At 41.0% G+C, this 16,107-nt stretch overlaps 2 protein-coding genes across 3 annotated transcripts; both read right to left on the bottom strand.

Annotated features, from left to right (window-relative positions):
• Positions 1-223: 223 nt before the first annotated feature.
• endou2 (endonuclease, polyU-specific 2) lies at positions 224-9,440 on the bottom strand. The gene is made up of 7 exons (XM_024432256.2): positions 8,371-9,440; positions 7,739-7,899; positions 7,075-7,195; positions 3,601-3,722; positions 3,243-3,355; positions 791-944; positions 224-585 (listed from the first exon to the last, which is right to left on the bottom strand). Exons 1-7 carry the CDS (start codon positions 8,507-8,509, stop codon positions 322-324), a joined length of 1,074 nt encoding a protein of 357 aa, XP_024288024.1. The 5' UTR covers positions 8,510-9,440; the 3' UTR covers positions 224-321.
• An 858-nt stretch (positions 9,441-10,298) lies between these two features.
• LOC112258122 (E3 ubiquitin-protein ligase RNF14-like) lies at positions 10,299-15,700 on the bottom strand. Of its 2 annotated transcripts, none has more exons than XM_024432253.2 (8): positions 15,574-15,700; positions 14,867-15,025; positions 14,625-14,755; positions 13,406-13,930; positions 13,100-13,328; positions 12,761-12,933; positions 12,520-12,650; positions 10,299-10,906 (listed from the first exon to the last, which is right to left on the bottom strand). In XM_024432253.2, the coding sequence occupies exons 2-8, from the start codon at positions 15,015-15,017 to the stop codon at positions 10,846-10,848; spliced, it is 1,401 nt and encodes a 466-aa protein (XP_024288021.1). In that variant the 5' UTR covers positions 15,018-15,025; positions 15,574-15,700; the 3' UTR covers positions 10,299-10,845. The 2 variants fall into 2 exon arrangements, with proteins under 2 accessions (XP_024288021.1, XP_024288022.1); XM_024432254.2 differs by lacking the exon at positions 15,574-15,700 and adding an exon at positions 15,224-15,243.
• Between the last annotated feature and the right edge of the window lie 407 nt (positions 15,701-16,107).

The following is a 16,107-nucleotide window of genomic DNA, read 5'->3' as shown; positions in this document are numbered from 1 at the left end:
CCCCACAAAAACACAGGCTTTGACAGTAAAATAACCATCCATATTCCAGGTATTGTACATTTTGGCTTAGAGTGGCAATACTATGTGTAGCCTACTCACTGTATTCCACTATTCAAAAACTTGTAAGGTGAAATAATAATAGAGGTTACCTCTGAAGATGACATGCTGTGCTGCCAGTTCTTTTAGTTCAGCAATAATTAATAGAGCAACATAACACGTATTCTTGTAAGATGTATTGTATCTTTATTTAAAAATAAAAAAGACTAAAACAATACTCATGACACTTGGGTGAGAGTGTATTTGAGTCCTGTTTGATTCGTTTTATTGTTTTTTTGGTTCATTTTGATATTTCACAAGAACAGGGTAAGTTGTGCCAATATGCTTCTGGTTGTAGTGGTGACAGACAATATCCACCTCATAGATACTGAAGAACACTTTGACACGCTCATTGGGTGAGACCAGGAAACACAGGGTATAAAGGGCAAACTCAAATTCAGGACTGACACCAACGAAGATGCTGCCTTTGGGTTTAATTCCATTCTTCCAACTGAACTGTAGTGCCAGGATATGCTTGTTCTCGTCAGGCTGGTTTTTAAATAAAAGAGAGAAGAGAGAGACAACAATAAAGACATACAGGCCTACACCCATGGGACAGTCATTCAATAGGTTTGAAAGTTCTCACATAATTTCCAAAGAAATGCCCTGGAATTGTTAACTACCATCTCATCACAGTTACTCAACATGATAATCAAAAGATACATTCATAATTTCAGTATTTTTTTTATCTAACCTGAGGGGAATTTGCGTTCACACTGTAGCCTTTGTAATCAATGTGTCCCAGCTTTTCTTGCAAATACAACTGAATCCAGTTATGAAAGCCGATGACTGTGCGGCCTCCTCTGGTCTCTCCGACAAAGACATGCTCAAACCCTGAGGAGTCTGGCCTGGAGGAACATGGGAGAACATCATGAGGCTGGAACACAGACTACTGATTTTTACACCCTCTTTCTGAAGGGATGATATTGTGGTAGAGTGGTAGTGCACATGATGAAATTACAGCACAATCTGCATGTTAACATACAGTATAAGTGTTAACTACTGAAAATAATAGACTACTCTCCTTCTCCCTTGAGGAATAAACAAAGCTAAGTGCAAATCAAGTCCAAGTCATGCATTGTAATCTTAAATCAAGTCCAAATCATGCATTGTAATCTCAAATCAAGTTCAAATCATGCATAGTAATCTCAAATCAAGTCCAAATCATGCATAGTAATCTCAAATCAAGTCGAGTCGAGTAACAAGTGTTTTTTCCCCAAGTCTCTAGCCTGAGTTTCATTTGGTAATTTTTTCCCCTAGATATAATGAGTATTTAAAAAATATATATATTTCACCTTTATTTAACCAGGTAGGCAAGTTGAGAACAAGTTCTCATTTACAATTGTGACCTGGCCAAGATAAAGCAAAGCAGTTCGACACATACAACAACACTGAGTTACACATGGAGTAAAACAAACATACAGTCAATAATACAGTAGAAAAATAAGTCTATATACAATGTGAGCAAGTGAGGAGAGATAAGGGAGGTAAAGGCAAAAAAGGCCATGGTGGCGAAGTAAATACAATATAGCGAGTAAAACACTGGAATTGTTGATTTGCAGTGGCAAAGTAGAGATAGAAATAATGGGGTGCAAAGGAGCAAAATAAATAAATACAGTAGGGAAAGAGGTAGTTGTTTGGGCTAAATTATAGATGGGCTATATACAGGTGCAGTAATCTGTGAGCTGCTCTGACAGCTGGTGCTAAAAGCTAGTGAGGGAGATAAGTGTTTCCAGTTTCAGAGATTTTTGTAGTTCATTCCAGTCATTGGCAGCAGAGAACTGGAAGGAGAGGCGGCCAAAGGAAGAATTGGTTTTGGGGGTGACCAGAGAGATATACCTGCTGGAGCGCGTGCTACAGGTGGGTGTTGTTATGGTGACCAGCGAGCTGAGATAAGGGGGGACTTTACCTAGCAGGGTCTTGTAGATGACTTGGAGCCAGTGGGTTTGGCGACGGGTATGAAGCGAGGGCCAGCCAACGAGAACGTACAGGTCGCAGTGGTGGGTAGTATATGGGGCTTTGGCGACAAAACAGATGGCACTGTGATAGACTGCATCCAATTTATTGAGTAGGGTATTGGAGGCTATTTTGTAAATCTCCAAAGTCGAGGATTGGTAGGATGGTCAGTTTTACAAGGGTATGTTTGGCAGCATGAGTGAAGGATGCTTTGTTGTGAAATAGGAAGCCAATTCTAGATTTAACTTTGGATTGGAGATGTTTGATGTGAGTCTGGAAGGAGAGTTTACAGTCTAACCAGACACCTAGGTATTTGTAGTTGTCCACATATTCTAAGTCAGAACCGTCCAGAGTAGTGATGTTGGACAAGCGGGCAGGTGCAGGCAGAGATCGGTTGAAGAGCATGCATTTAGTTTTACTTGTATTTAAGAGCAATTGGAGGCCACGGAAGGAGAGTTGTATGGCATTGAAGATCGCCTGGAGGGTTGTTAACACAGTGTCCAAAGAAGGGCCAGAAGTTTACAGAATGGTGTCGTCTGCGTAGAGGTGGATCAGAGTCTCACCAGCAGCAAGAGCGACATAATTGATGTATACAGAGGAGAGAGTCGGTCCAAGAATTGAACCCTGTGGCACCCCCATAGAGACTGCCAGAGGCCCGGACAACAGACCCTCCGATTTGACACACTGAACTCTATCAGAGAAGAAGAACTAATGTTCAAGTAGCTGTCTTTCATCTACTCATTGAATGAAATAGCGGCCAGCCATTTCTATTTGTCTCATACAGTAAAATAAGATATAAAATTCTGACAAAGCCGTACAGAAACAGGCATTTTTAAACAATCCTTTCGAGTCATCAGTCTCAAGTCAAAATCGAGTCTTGAGGCTCCAAGTCCAAGTCAAGTTTCAAGTTCTTTCCTACCAAGTCAAGTCTCAAATAATCAAATGTGTGGCTTGAGTCAGACTCGAGTCCAATCTTGATCTGCAAGTCCACACTCTTTGCCATTTGAATAGACTGGCATAAAGACAAAGGAAAAGAGAGTCTGAGGTGATGATACAGCTTTCTCTAATTGTGAATGGATTTTACATTGACTGAGCCTAACCCTAACCAGGGAGGAGAAAACATTTAGCTGCATAATGATGAATTATTTTGTCTGAAAAGTAATAGTTACGTAGAGGAGAGTTCCACCCACTTGCTAGCTCCTCGTCTGGCGTACAGCTCAAACCAGATACGGTAGAGCTGCTTCTTGAATTCCGGTAATCCCTCTGGGGAGAGCTGTTTCTCTACTAGGTACTTATGTGCAATCTAAAAATGAGAAAAACATATGAAGACAATTTCAACCATGGGATGTTGATTGACTCACTTTCGCTGTTGACGTTCCAATTTGGCCATGGTTCTCCCTGTAAATTGATGTCACATACATTTAAAAATAAAAATACAACTTTTTCTGATCAAATGTATCTGTGATTTGACTTATGTTCCTTTTCATCTGATCAAATAAATACAGTTTTCTTTTTATCGACCTCTCCACCATATGTTTTAACTGGTACCTTCATGGTGGGCGTTCGAAGCATGCAGTCCAGAAACTTGTGGTTTTCTGCTTCCTCCTCTGGGGTTACAATCTCAGGCTCACCCGTATCACTTTCATAGTTATCCAGTAGAGAGATAAAGGCTGGAAGAAGACATCCAGTTTAGTTTAGAGTGTAGCATGTGTTCTGATCTTGTAAGATCCCAGCAAACATGACCTCATTGGCCCCATGTGGGTATTTGTTGGGCAAGGTGGGCAGGGGCTATCCCACACAAAGCCCAAATCAGCCCAACATGGGCTAGCCCACAACAATCCCAACATGGCCTAGCCCACACCAAGTCCAAACCAGCCCGACACGGGCTAGCCTACACCAAGCCCAGCACAGGCTAATCTACACTAAGCCCAGCACAGGCAAGTCCACACCATAATGTAGAAGTAGGGGCTCATTAGAATATTTGCAGGCGTGGTGTACAAATACCCCATTTCATGTTGTTAAGTAAAAAATAATACAAGATAAAAATGGCTGACACCATTCAAACCAATGAGGGTTCAGAACTTTACAGCCAATTATCTTTTAATTATATATTTTTCCAGTTATAAACGTATAGCTATAAGTTCACAAGTTATTTTTGTGCAAACATTACTGAGTGTTATTCCAGTTTAAGTGTTCTGTTGTGTGAAATCAACAAAAAATGTACATTGTACACTGCCAGTGATGAAGTGGCTGTGTTTACACAGGCAGACCAATTCTGATCTTGCTTTCACTAATTGGTCATCTGACTAATCAGATCAGCTTAGAAAAAGATCTGATGTGAAAAGATCTGTTGTGATTAGTAAAAAGGCTAATTGGTGGAAAAAAGATAAAGATTGGACTACCTGTGTAAGCGCAACCTTAGATAAGTGCATATGACATAAGATAAACTGATTTTTCTCTGGTAAAAATATGTATGACAGTAACAACTTTGTTATCTTTCTGATACAATGTAACTTGCAGCCGATCCAAAGGGTGGGCTTATTTCAAGTGACGTGAGGCCTGCCCTTGCGCCCACCTGCCCTGGGGCCAATGTGGAGTTTATGGGTTAAAGGCACATCGGCCCAATGTGGGCAGCCTACATGAGGCCAATATTTTAGCCCACACTGGGCCTACACCGTGCCAATGTGGACATGTTTGCTGACAGGACTAGTTTGTTTTGTCTATCCACTCCCACTGAAGTCAGTACACATCCTGTTGTATCATGTTCAATCAGTGGTGACCCATCATTCAGGTAGGGCTGAGCCCCACCTGTTTTGTTGCCAGTTTTGCATGTTATTTTGGTATTAGTACGTGTCACATATCAGTTTGCAAACAATATAAAATAAATAAATAATTGAGTTAATAAAGCTGCATACAAACATGGTCTCTTTTTTGCTTTCTTGAGTAAGGCAGATCAAAAATGCAGGTGTTTGAGCCTAGCTCAGTGCTTTCTGTGGTTGTAGGGCAGCCAGCGGAAAATACAGACCATAGAGGTTGGTAATGTTCTCTAGTTACGCCATAATTGGCATCACTGCAAAAATCTACAGGGGAGAGCTCGAAAATTCAAGCCCCTTGGGTGCTGCATAGATTTACATTAGAAGTGCCCATCCAAGAAGGCTTAAGGCCATTGGCATCAGATAAAATGATGTCAGCTCACGTTATATCTACCGGTAGCTTTGATTGGACTGATCATGTCAACATCATACCTTCAAAATCTTAGCTAGCAAGCTAGACAAGCAGTCATCGTCATGAATCAAGTTGACAATCTACTGGCAAATTCTTCAATCCTTGTCGTATGAAGAGAAATTATAGATATATTGTATCGGTGCTCATCGGCCATTGGAAATAAACATTATACAACAAGTCAGAAATCGCAAATCCAACATTGAATGTTTTGGAAGGAATCGGTGGCTAACTGCAAGCGTTGCAAAGCAATCACTAGCCTTCTATTCAGTGGAGAGGGTTTGTGGTCCAAGTCTGGGTTTAAGGGTCTCTTTTCCAAGCTTAAAAGGATAAACATTCAAATGCAACACCATGGGCCAGAAAAGGTTGAATACAGTGGCCATGCTGTTAATCCAGGTAACTACTACCGCGTCCAAAACAACTGGAAACTCAGAAATATCGGACTTCAGTGAGTTCAAGACAACTGGAAACTCTGAAAAAAACTAGCTCCGACTGGTGAAATACGTTTTGAACAGTCAGAAGCATTTCAAGATCCTGGAGTGGCCTAGCCAGTCTCCAGATCTCAACGCCATAGAAAATCTTTGGAGGGAGTTGAAAGTCCGTGTTGCCCAGCAACAGCCCCAAAACATCACTGCTCTAGAGGAGATCTGCATGGAGGAATGGGCCAAAATACCAGCAACAGTGTGTGAAAACCTTGTGAAGACTTACAGAAAACGTTTGACCTCTGTCATTGCCAACAAAGGGTATATTAAAGTATTGAGATAAACTTTTGTTATTGACCAAATACTTATTTTCCACCATGATTTGCAAATAAATTCATTAAAAATTCATTTTTCTCATTTTGTCTGTCATAGTTGAAGTGTACCTATGATGAAAATGACAGGCCTCTCTCATCTTTTTAAGTGGGAGAACTTGCACAATTGGTGGCTGACTAAATACTTTTTTGCCCCACTGTATATTGTAGCTAAGAAAGTAATACTAGGTGTATGTTGTGTAGTAAGCTGTTAGTGGCCCATGTGCCTCACCCTAATAATTTTGTCCCTTTCCACCTCATAACTTAGCCTAACGTTCTGACTTGGTGTTGCACGTGTAGTCTATAGCCTGTTTTAGCGAAATATCATAACAGAATATTGTAAGAGCTTTCATTGTTTGCTTATATGCCCCCTTTATTTATCCTATGGTTCTGACTTGGTGTACAGGGAGAATACTGTAAGAATAGCCCATGTTCTGAAATCTGTCGTTTACATTTCAAAAGTGTTGAACAAATATTTATATTGATTAAGTCCGCTCATTAATGTCTTAATCGAAATTACAGATTGCCTCTTATCCGCTCATCGTTCCCTTATGCCACAACCCACATTTTTTAAGCAAGTCAGCCATATCAGCTATGTTTTTTAAAAATGCCGTAAACAAGGCTAAACTAACTGTTTCGCTGCCAGACAAGGCTATGCCGATAGCCAGGTGTAGCAGTGGTAAGAATTCACTCCTTGGTGTTGGAAAGAAAGCTCTGCTGTTGGGACAGCTTTATGTAGGCCCTAACAGTTTGTGGGCACCGCTTGTCACTGTTATAGTGCAATTAATGTATTGTTAGTGTTGTGGCTCTCCTGGCATGCATTAAAAAAATGTTGAATTTGCTTCACCAAGATTTTCATGCTAAAATCGCCACTTTGTTCAATTATACTCGAACTCCTGCTACTCTCTGCTTATGTAATACATTGCAAATATGGCAGAATTTCCAAAGGAAAATAATGAGGCAAAAGTTGATCCCAAAGCTCTAACCCTCACACGTCAGGCCCTTACCTAAGAAAGACTCCTTTTTGAAAATGCGTTCATCGACAAATGAGAACAGAGGATATCCGGCTCCATCATTGTCATCATTCATGTCATCATTCATGTCAGCATTCACAGGCCCAGCTTTCCCCTGCACAAAGCACAGCAGAGGAGGAAGAGCAAATCAGTTACATACAGTATTCCAAATGTCTAAACACTCCCACCAATGATCCAGGAATAAATCTTTTTATTTTTTTTAATTTTACATTGTAACCCCTTGATGGAAAAGAAACATGACCCAGTGCCCTATAAAGCTGCAACTCCGGTGTTTTGTTTATGAGAGCCAGGAAATTCTAACAACAGCAGCATGTTTTCACTTGACTTGCATTCTCTCTCTGTCTGCCTGTGGCAGCTATCTGTCTGTGGCACAGTGTCTAACATGCTATTGTGTCCTTCAGAAAGACACCACAGAGCAACAATCTAGAGTATTTTAGAGGTCTAGATTTGTTCAATGTGCTCTGACCTTTCTCACCAAACAATGATTGTGGCCTCAGGATGTTGTGCAAAAACATCCATTAGTTCATTTGGAGTAAAACGCCTCTGTACAATTTGTCACGGGAATGATGTGTATATATATATATTTTAAAACATCTACATACAGTAGTGCCATTTGGATCGTTTTCAGTTTTGCTACCTGCAGAGAGATCCGGTAGTCTGTCCCTGGTTTCAGTCTGTTGACATCTTTATCCCATATATCCTGCACCATGGCTGATAGCTCTCGGTCAGCTTCAATCATGATGTGACTGGTTGGTCCCTCTGTACTCTGCAGGCTACAGCTGACTGGGTCAGGTTCCTCTGGTGTGAAGAAATATCACATCATGTACAGTGACTCCTATGCTTACATTGCTATACAACTCTGAATCGTGTTGTCAATCCTGCATTCCAACATCTGTACATTATACATCTTCTCAATGTATGAATTACACATAGGCCTACTAAGTGTGGTAAATATCCAAATATTTTTTTATACCCTCCATAAAATTGAACAAACACATTTAGTGGTCAATCACGGAGAAAAATAATTCTGTGTTCATCAAGGTAAACAGATTAAGTGTTTGACAATTAACTAAATAATACATTTCCAGACATGTTATCACTGAATCATTCAGTGAACTGATAATCAACACACCAAAAAAAGGTTTCAAGCTAAAATTTCAAGCTAAAATTATTACATCAAGTTTTAGTTCAACATTCAGGTTTTGATTGACACTATCATCTAATCAGTATCTCGCCATCGACGCAAGCTACTCATCATATATTACTGACCTTGTTCAGCTTTGGCCTGCTCACCGGCGTATAAAGAGAAGTGGTCTGTGGGTTTGGGGCAGCTAAGGGGATTCAGTCCTGTGGCCGAATTTGTGCGTGTGGAACTGGCCCGTTTGAAAGCACAAATCTTTACTAACATGCTGGGGGGGCGCTCCTATACCACGAGGCATGACAGGGGCCATTTTAAAGGGTTATCCACTGTCAGCAACTTTAGCCAAAGGGATTAAACTGTGTTGTACTGATGGCTTTTGAATCACTTGCTACAACATGGACTCTCTTTGTTTCTTTAGTACTGTTTTGTTCTTCTCCTGTCTCTGTGTCCTGTCCCTCCATCACTCTGTCCCCTTCCCAGGTGGAAACACATGGTAATAGTGTGTATAAATAAGATCAACTATTGTGTGTAATAAATGAGGTCCCTTGATAGGCATGGAGACCAGGGAAGCTGCATTCTTGCTGAAGGACAGATTAAAGGGGCCAGTTAAATCAAAGACAACAGTTACATTGTAGTCTGTGTCTGTAATATCATGACAAACAGTTACAACAACGCTCTCAATGCTCAAACATTTTGTAGATGAGCGGCATAAATCCAAAACATGTTTTAATACACATCTGTTAAACTCATGACAGGAAATTAAAATATGTTTGCATTCTAAAATCGAAGGTTGACTTCAATAAAAGAAAGGCTGATTAAGTGATCAGGATTTAATCAGTCAGAACATTTGATTTCAGAATGTAACCATAATCAGCAACATGTCTAACACCTCATGTTAGTTCAGTAATTTTGGACCAACAATCATTCTTGGTTTCCTCTGCCACCTGTTTGACTCAGCAATGCCTTCTGTGTTAAAGACAATGACAGCACAGCCCTTGCACACTCTTGTGGAAGGAAAAGGCATTGTATGTTCTCGTTGGAAAGGTTGCGTCCTTCGGATGGTTCTCATCTCATCACTAATTCAGCAGTCAGCTTTTCAGCCAAGCCAACAGTGAACTTACAAGGGAGGCAATATAACTAAAAAGAGTAAGTACTTTGATTAAAACAATGCCAAAAGGCAGAATTTCTACCAGCAGATGAGTGCGACTATGGGACAAGATATAAGGAACTATAATTGCATGCAGCGGTATCAAGGTACAAGCACTTTTGCAAGTATAGGAATGGACAGGAAGTGATTCTGTTAACACATGTTCACTCTTAATAGTGTGACAAAATAAACAAGGGAGTACATTTCTGAGTAACTTCATATAACATGTATTGAGAAAAGGAACACATGAAGAATGTCCTAAAACCCCCAACATGGGAATGAACACTAAAAGCAAAGGGTTATTTATGTATGTTTATGGTTATTACAACACTTTTTAAATTCAGGACTACTGCAAATGTTAAAGAAAGTCCCCCTTCAACATTAACAGATAAAAGTGAAAAGCACAATATAACTATTTTAAGAGCAGGACATGTATTTTGAATGTGATTTACATTGATGTCCATTTCCAAATTAGCCTCACTTTCTGAAAAGTTTAGATGAAGATCATAATGTGAGTAGGTAGTAACTAGCAAATGTCAGGGTGGTTACGGACATATCTTTTGTACTGAAACAATGCCATATTTAACCTAATCAACAGTGTGCGTCAGAGGAGGCTGGCGGGAGGAGCAATAGGAGGATGGGCACATTGTAATAGCTGGAATGGAGTAAATGGAATTGTATCAAACATATGGAAACCATGTATCAACCCATGTTGTATTAATTCCATTCCAGCCATTACAATGAGCCCATAATCCTATAACCCCTCCCACCAGCCTCCTCCTGAGTGTGTCCCATTCAAACAAATCATGTTACATGATAAATAAAGTGTACCTTTTGGTGAAAAATGAAGAAAAACATACAAAAAAGGACAATAGTGTGTCTAAAAATCATTTCTTGATGGCCATTGGATGAATGTCACATTTGGCAAAGCTTTATTCACCCTTTTGTTTTTACATCAAGCTGTGAGCTCATGGTTTGGATGGTATCCGGGTATACAGAGAGTTAACTCATCATGATTAAAGTGGTTCTAAAGGACAGACATTAAATTGTACAAACATTATCCCAAAATGTTGTCCTCTGTTCTTGATTGAAAGATTTCACCCCCGGATCCCTGAATTTCCTTTTCATATTGAGATTGATAAAACATACCAACGTTATCTGTTCAAATCATCTAAACACACTGTAACCCATTCGTTTTTGGTACACTCGCTCACACTCTCTTCACGAGTATTCTTTCAGAAAAATACTGGCCCTGAGTATTTGACTGCTGTTTGGAGTAAGGTAATGTGCCTACTTCTAACTGGAATTGCTCTCCGCTAGCCATTCAACCATCAGAAATGACTGATGTATTTTGAGTAAGTAAATGCCTGATCAATGATGGTGAGAAATTGTATTGGCTAAATCCATGGGCGGTTAAAGTGCATACAAATGAAGCACGCATGGGAGGTATTGCACATCAGTCCTCTTCATCACTCCAAAAGGCATCATCTTCATCAATATCCACACCCTGGAACAGCCTATAAAATAACAAAGAAACACAAGAAATTAGTCATTTTTACTCATTAATTAAGAAGCCAATAAAAAGAAGGTTAGATAGACATTCTATGGGGCCGATTCAGACTTTGGAAATGTACGCCTTTCCTACGCACTTCAGTAGTTGGTATTTAGAATGACCTTATGGAGGTGCATAACGAGGTTTGCGGGCGTGGTTCCCTTGCGCGCACTAAATACATTTAATTCAACCCCAGAAAACACAATTTGATCAGTGAGTTTTTGTTCAATTAGTGTCTGTTCATTTATCTAAAGCAATCCCTTTAAATACGGTGTTCATTTAATTTGATTGGCCCAAGACTTGAATGTATGGAGAACGCGGTCAGAATATACAAAGATAGCAATGAAAACATATGCACATTTGTCTCCGTTTCAGAACCCATGGATAGATTTAAAAACAACAACAAAATATTACATTAGTGCTCCCGAGTGGCACAGCGGTCTAAGGCATCACAACAGTCCCTGGTTCGATTCCAGGCTGTATCACATTCTGCCGTGATAGGCAGTCCCATAGGGCGGCGCACAATTGGAAAGAGAAAGGGGGATACCTAGTCAGTTGTACAACTGAATGCATTCAACTGAAATGTGTCTTCCACACTTAACCCAACCCCTGAATCAGCTTTGCGGGGGGCTGCCATAATAGACATCCATGTCTTCGGCGCCCGGGGAACAGTGGGTTAACTGTCAGCTCAGGGATTCGATCCAGCAAGCTTTCGGTTACTGGTCCAATGCTCTAACCACTAGGCTACCTGCCCCAGCGTCGTCCAGGTTTGGCCCGGGGGAAGGCAGTCATTGTAAATAAGAATTTGTTCTTAACTGACATGCCTAGTTAAATAAAAAATATATACATATGGATTTGGAGTCACTAGAGTGCGATGAGCCAAGTAAAGCACCCCCAGCCAAACCCTCCCCTAACCCGGATGAAGCTGGGCCAAATGTGACTCCCGATCACAGCCAGTTGTGATACAGCCTGGGATCGAACCCGGGTCTGTAGTGACGCCTCAAGTACTGCAATGCAGTGCCTTAGTGAGCTACTCCTTTTCCACACGAACGAAAAAAAGGTGGTTTGATTCATTCTGAAAATTGACACATTAAGTTCATCAATGGTAACATTGGAAGTAGTGTAGCCTACAATATAATTATAATATGTAGAATAATATTTTTAAAAAATACCCTAGTTGCCTGCACTGATCATGGAACTGTGTATTGGAAAAAATTAAGTAGATGCTTTTTCCACTTGGAACCGGCAGGTTAACTCAACTGTATTCACCGTTTCCTTGTGCATAAAAAAGTGGTGGAAATATTAGGGAATTAAGTCCAGGTTAGAATAGGATGCATCTGTAGACACACCTCTGCCACACCTGTTTCTTTGATCTCCACCCTAAACACTTACCTTGCTGGCACTGGTAATTTCCCCATGCTTAAATTCAAGTTCAGAATATGCATAGAGAGAAAAGTGAAATTTAAATTGATGCATATGTAACTCGCTTCTGAATTCCCCCCTTTGTTCATAATCCTTATGTATCCTACACCTCAAAAGGACACAGAGCCAATTGTCAGACATAGCAAAGCCACTCACTGGTTGAAGCAAGGCGAGGAGGGGTTGTTGAAGTGGCTGTAGGGGTTGACACGTGTGAGCTGGCCCAGACACAGCCAGCAGAAGTACTGCTTACACGAGGTGCAAGTCATCTTGTTGCAGCCATCAACCTTCTACACATAAAGACAGAACAGAGAAGATGATAGATCAAAATCATGTAGGAGCAGCAAAACATATGCATACTAACTAGTTATAAAGCTGTGTAGTGCGGAGAGCAACATACCTGTATATTAGTGCCACAGCGAGGGCAGCCTTTACAGTTCTCATTAAGCCAATCCCTGCTGAAGGATTCCTCCACAGCACGCTGGATGACCCGCTTCCCAAAGCGCTGCTCCATGAACTTCTTCCCCTCAGCACTGGCAGATATATACTCATCCCGCAGGCCTCGCAGCTCATCTACAAGGCAGGAGGTAGAGACCACTCTCAATACCATAACCATTACTCTAACCTACATTTAGATTGATCATCTTTAGTGTATAGTCTGTGCACAGCATATAACTCATTACTTGTCAGGTAATATACTATATAAACTATGTAATACAATGTAAACTATTTCCTTTACCCGCTGTGACCTTGCAGTGGGACAGGCCGTGGTATCCCCGTTTGCAGAGGGTGCAGAAGGCGTACTGGCAGGCTGGGCAAATGCCCATGGTGGTGTCTGGCTCCACCATCACAGCCTGGCAGCAGGACTGGCGAGGGCAGTACACTACGTCAGCCATCAGATCCAGGCTGGACTGAAGCAGAAGGCGGTCATAACGCGCAAACAACTCCTCCCCGACAAGGAGCTTGACCTGTAAAAGGGGCAGTGCATTAGTCAGTGCTCATAAGATTGTCACAAGAACTCATTAATGTCACAAGAGTCAGTTACCTGTGAGGGTGTAGCCAAGGAGGTGCACTTGGGCTCGGGGCAGTTAAGGCACTGAACGTTGCCGTCGCGGATCTGAATCTGGAAGTATTCCGTCATGCAGGTCTTGCAGTACACATGCTGGCATTCCTTAAAGCACAGGCAGCCCGAGCCCAGCTTCTCCATGAAGCAGATACCACAGCAGAACGCCTTGGCGTCAAACACCTTCTGCCGCTGAGCTTCATCAAAGTCCAGGAGCTGAGGTAGGATATCAGTACGGGGGTCAACCACCAGGACAGCACGGGGGTCCAGCTCCAGCAGGGGCTCCAGTTTATCCTTCTCCCCGGTTAGACTCCCCGCCCGCTTCACACCAGCCTCACTCCTCTTCCATTCCACCGGAGCGTTGCCCCCCTTGACCACCTCCAGGGGAGACTTGACGTCGAGGAAGGCAAAGGCCTCCTCCTTAAGGAACTGGATCCATGTGAAGAGAACAACACAGCCCTGGTTCTCCTCCCACAGCCCATCCAGGCGCTTGCATAGAGAAGTCATCTGAGGGGGAGAAAGAGAAGGGTTGGTGAGGAGCCTGTAGACCCAACGTTGAATTTCGTTGAATTCTACATCGGGCATGAGTGAGAGTTTGGATCAGGAAGGTTTCCTCTCACGACGTCTACAAATCAGAATGTTGAATGAAATTAGATTTTAACTTACTTTACCTGTTGTCCGTGCGGTTGGTCCTTTTGCAGGTAGGAATGTGAGAATATATCCACAGGAAAGTATAATTATATAAACTTTTCAAAGCACTGGTAGTGCTTTCCGATTTTTATCACCTGAAGCATGCATAGAAGCATGTAAATACGTACACGAGCTTGGCAAGTATGCATGCATCTCGTGCATGTATTTTCATCTTGTTCGCATGCTTCACATAATAGAAACCTGAATGTACTACCAGCGCCTTGAAAAGTTGATGTAATCATACTTTCCCTGAGGATATATTGTCTGACTTTACTACCTTCAACAGGACCAACTGCTCAGACAACAGGTAAAGTAAGTTAAAATATAATTAGATTCAACATTCTGGCTTGTAGAGGTCATGTGAGGGACATCGTTCCTTATCCAAAATGCAAATTTATGCCCAACGTAGAATTCAATGAAATTCAAAGTTGGGTTTCCAAGCTGGAGGACAAGGGGAATATTGTTGAAACATGTTATATGATTTCTTGTCATGTTGATGGGTCTACCTCACCTGGTCCCTTGACAGCCATTTGGAACTTAGTGTATAGACCGGAGATGAGGAAGAAGGGTAGTCAGCAGGAAGTTCAAAGTTAAGCACCAGAGGAGGTAGGAAAGATATGTCATATTCGGTCTGCTTGTTTCCTGCCAGAAACATACAACACATTTGATTGTTCAGGTTTTAATGCTGATTGACAGTTGATTCATTTTAAAGGGACACTCAGTATTAATGGAGAGGAAGGTAAACAGCCTTACCATCGACTATCAACTTGAAACTAGGAGGAAGTTCAAGGCATAGTTGTATCTCACCGCCCTGTGCAGATTTGGCTCTGTGAAACTCCTCTTCATCGTAAATACTCGCTAGAGCAAGCAACTCATCCTCCTGGGCTTCCTGGTCCTCCGACATTTACATTCCTGTGCGGCAACAATAGTAAAACGTGTGAGGCTCTGCGTGATAGCCAATCTCTTTTGATTGGTAGTATATTGGCAATTTTTTTGCCAAATAGCTAGCTAAGTATTGCTTCAATAATACAGAGAAGTATAGCACCAGAAAATGAACACAGCATTAAAGATAAAGTGAGAGGTAACAAGGTTAAATAAACTAGCTCTTACAACGTTTCAGGATAGAGCAGCATCATCATAATAATAATGCATGGGTATTAGGTAAGTTAGCTAGCTAGCAGGCTGATTAGAGTCGTCTAACGTTAGCTAGCTAACAGTTACCTAGCTAACGTTATATGGTTTCAACTAGAGAACCATAGTCTAAAGTGACTATGTAACAAATCTAGCTAGGCCCTGATCTCAAGGGCTGACGACGTTAACGTAACGTTAGCTAACTTTAGCTAAGTGCCTCTTTAATAATAAGATATCTAACTATCATGACTAATCAGTCACTGGCCGAGATATATAAAATGACTATCACAACTAGCTATCATTTTCTTAGATCATGTTGTGTTATTTACCTTTTACTTCAGCCACCACAAATTACGTTTTGGTTTTCACTAGTTAACACAGCCACAAAGTCATAAACTCCGCCTATTTCTACAATTTATCTTCTTAAATTTTAAACCAAACCTTAACCACACTGCTAACATTTTTGTTTTCATAAATGTTTGCAATATTTGTCTTTGTGGCTGTGTTATCTAGAGGAAACCCCGTTTTTGGATGACCACTGTGGTTTAACGAAGAAAACATATATTTTTATTAACAACAAATCAATACAGGAAGTACATGTGGGAACACAAGTATATATAAATAATATACATTACACAAGGTCTTAAAGTGTCATACAGTTCAATTTATTTTTGTAAGCTAAGAAAACGTGGTATTTTGTTTGGAAATTTACATTTGTGAATATGACATTTGTCCAAAAGAATAATGAAATTAATTACATAAAAATGTTTCAGCTTATTTCTATTGTAGGTAAAGAATCCAAGCAGTACATCTCTCCACAGAAGATGGAAATCTCAATTGGAATCGTATTAACGCCCATTGCG

This window comes from Oncorhynchus tshawytscha, linkage group LG09 (genome assembly GCF_018296145.1).
Source record: "Oncorhynchus tshawytscha isolate Ot180627B linkage group LG09, Otsh_v2.0, whole genome shotgun sequence".
NCBI lineage: Eukaryota > Metazoa > Chordata > Actinopteri > Salmoniformes > Salmonidae > Oncorhynchus > Oncorhynchus tshawytscha.
This window is presented reverse-complemented; position numbering and strand designations above follow the sequence as displayed.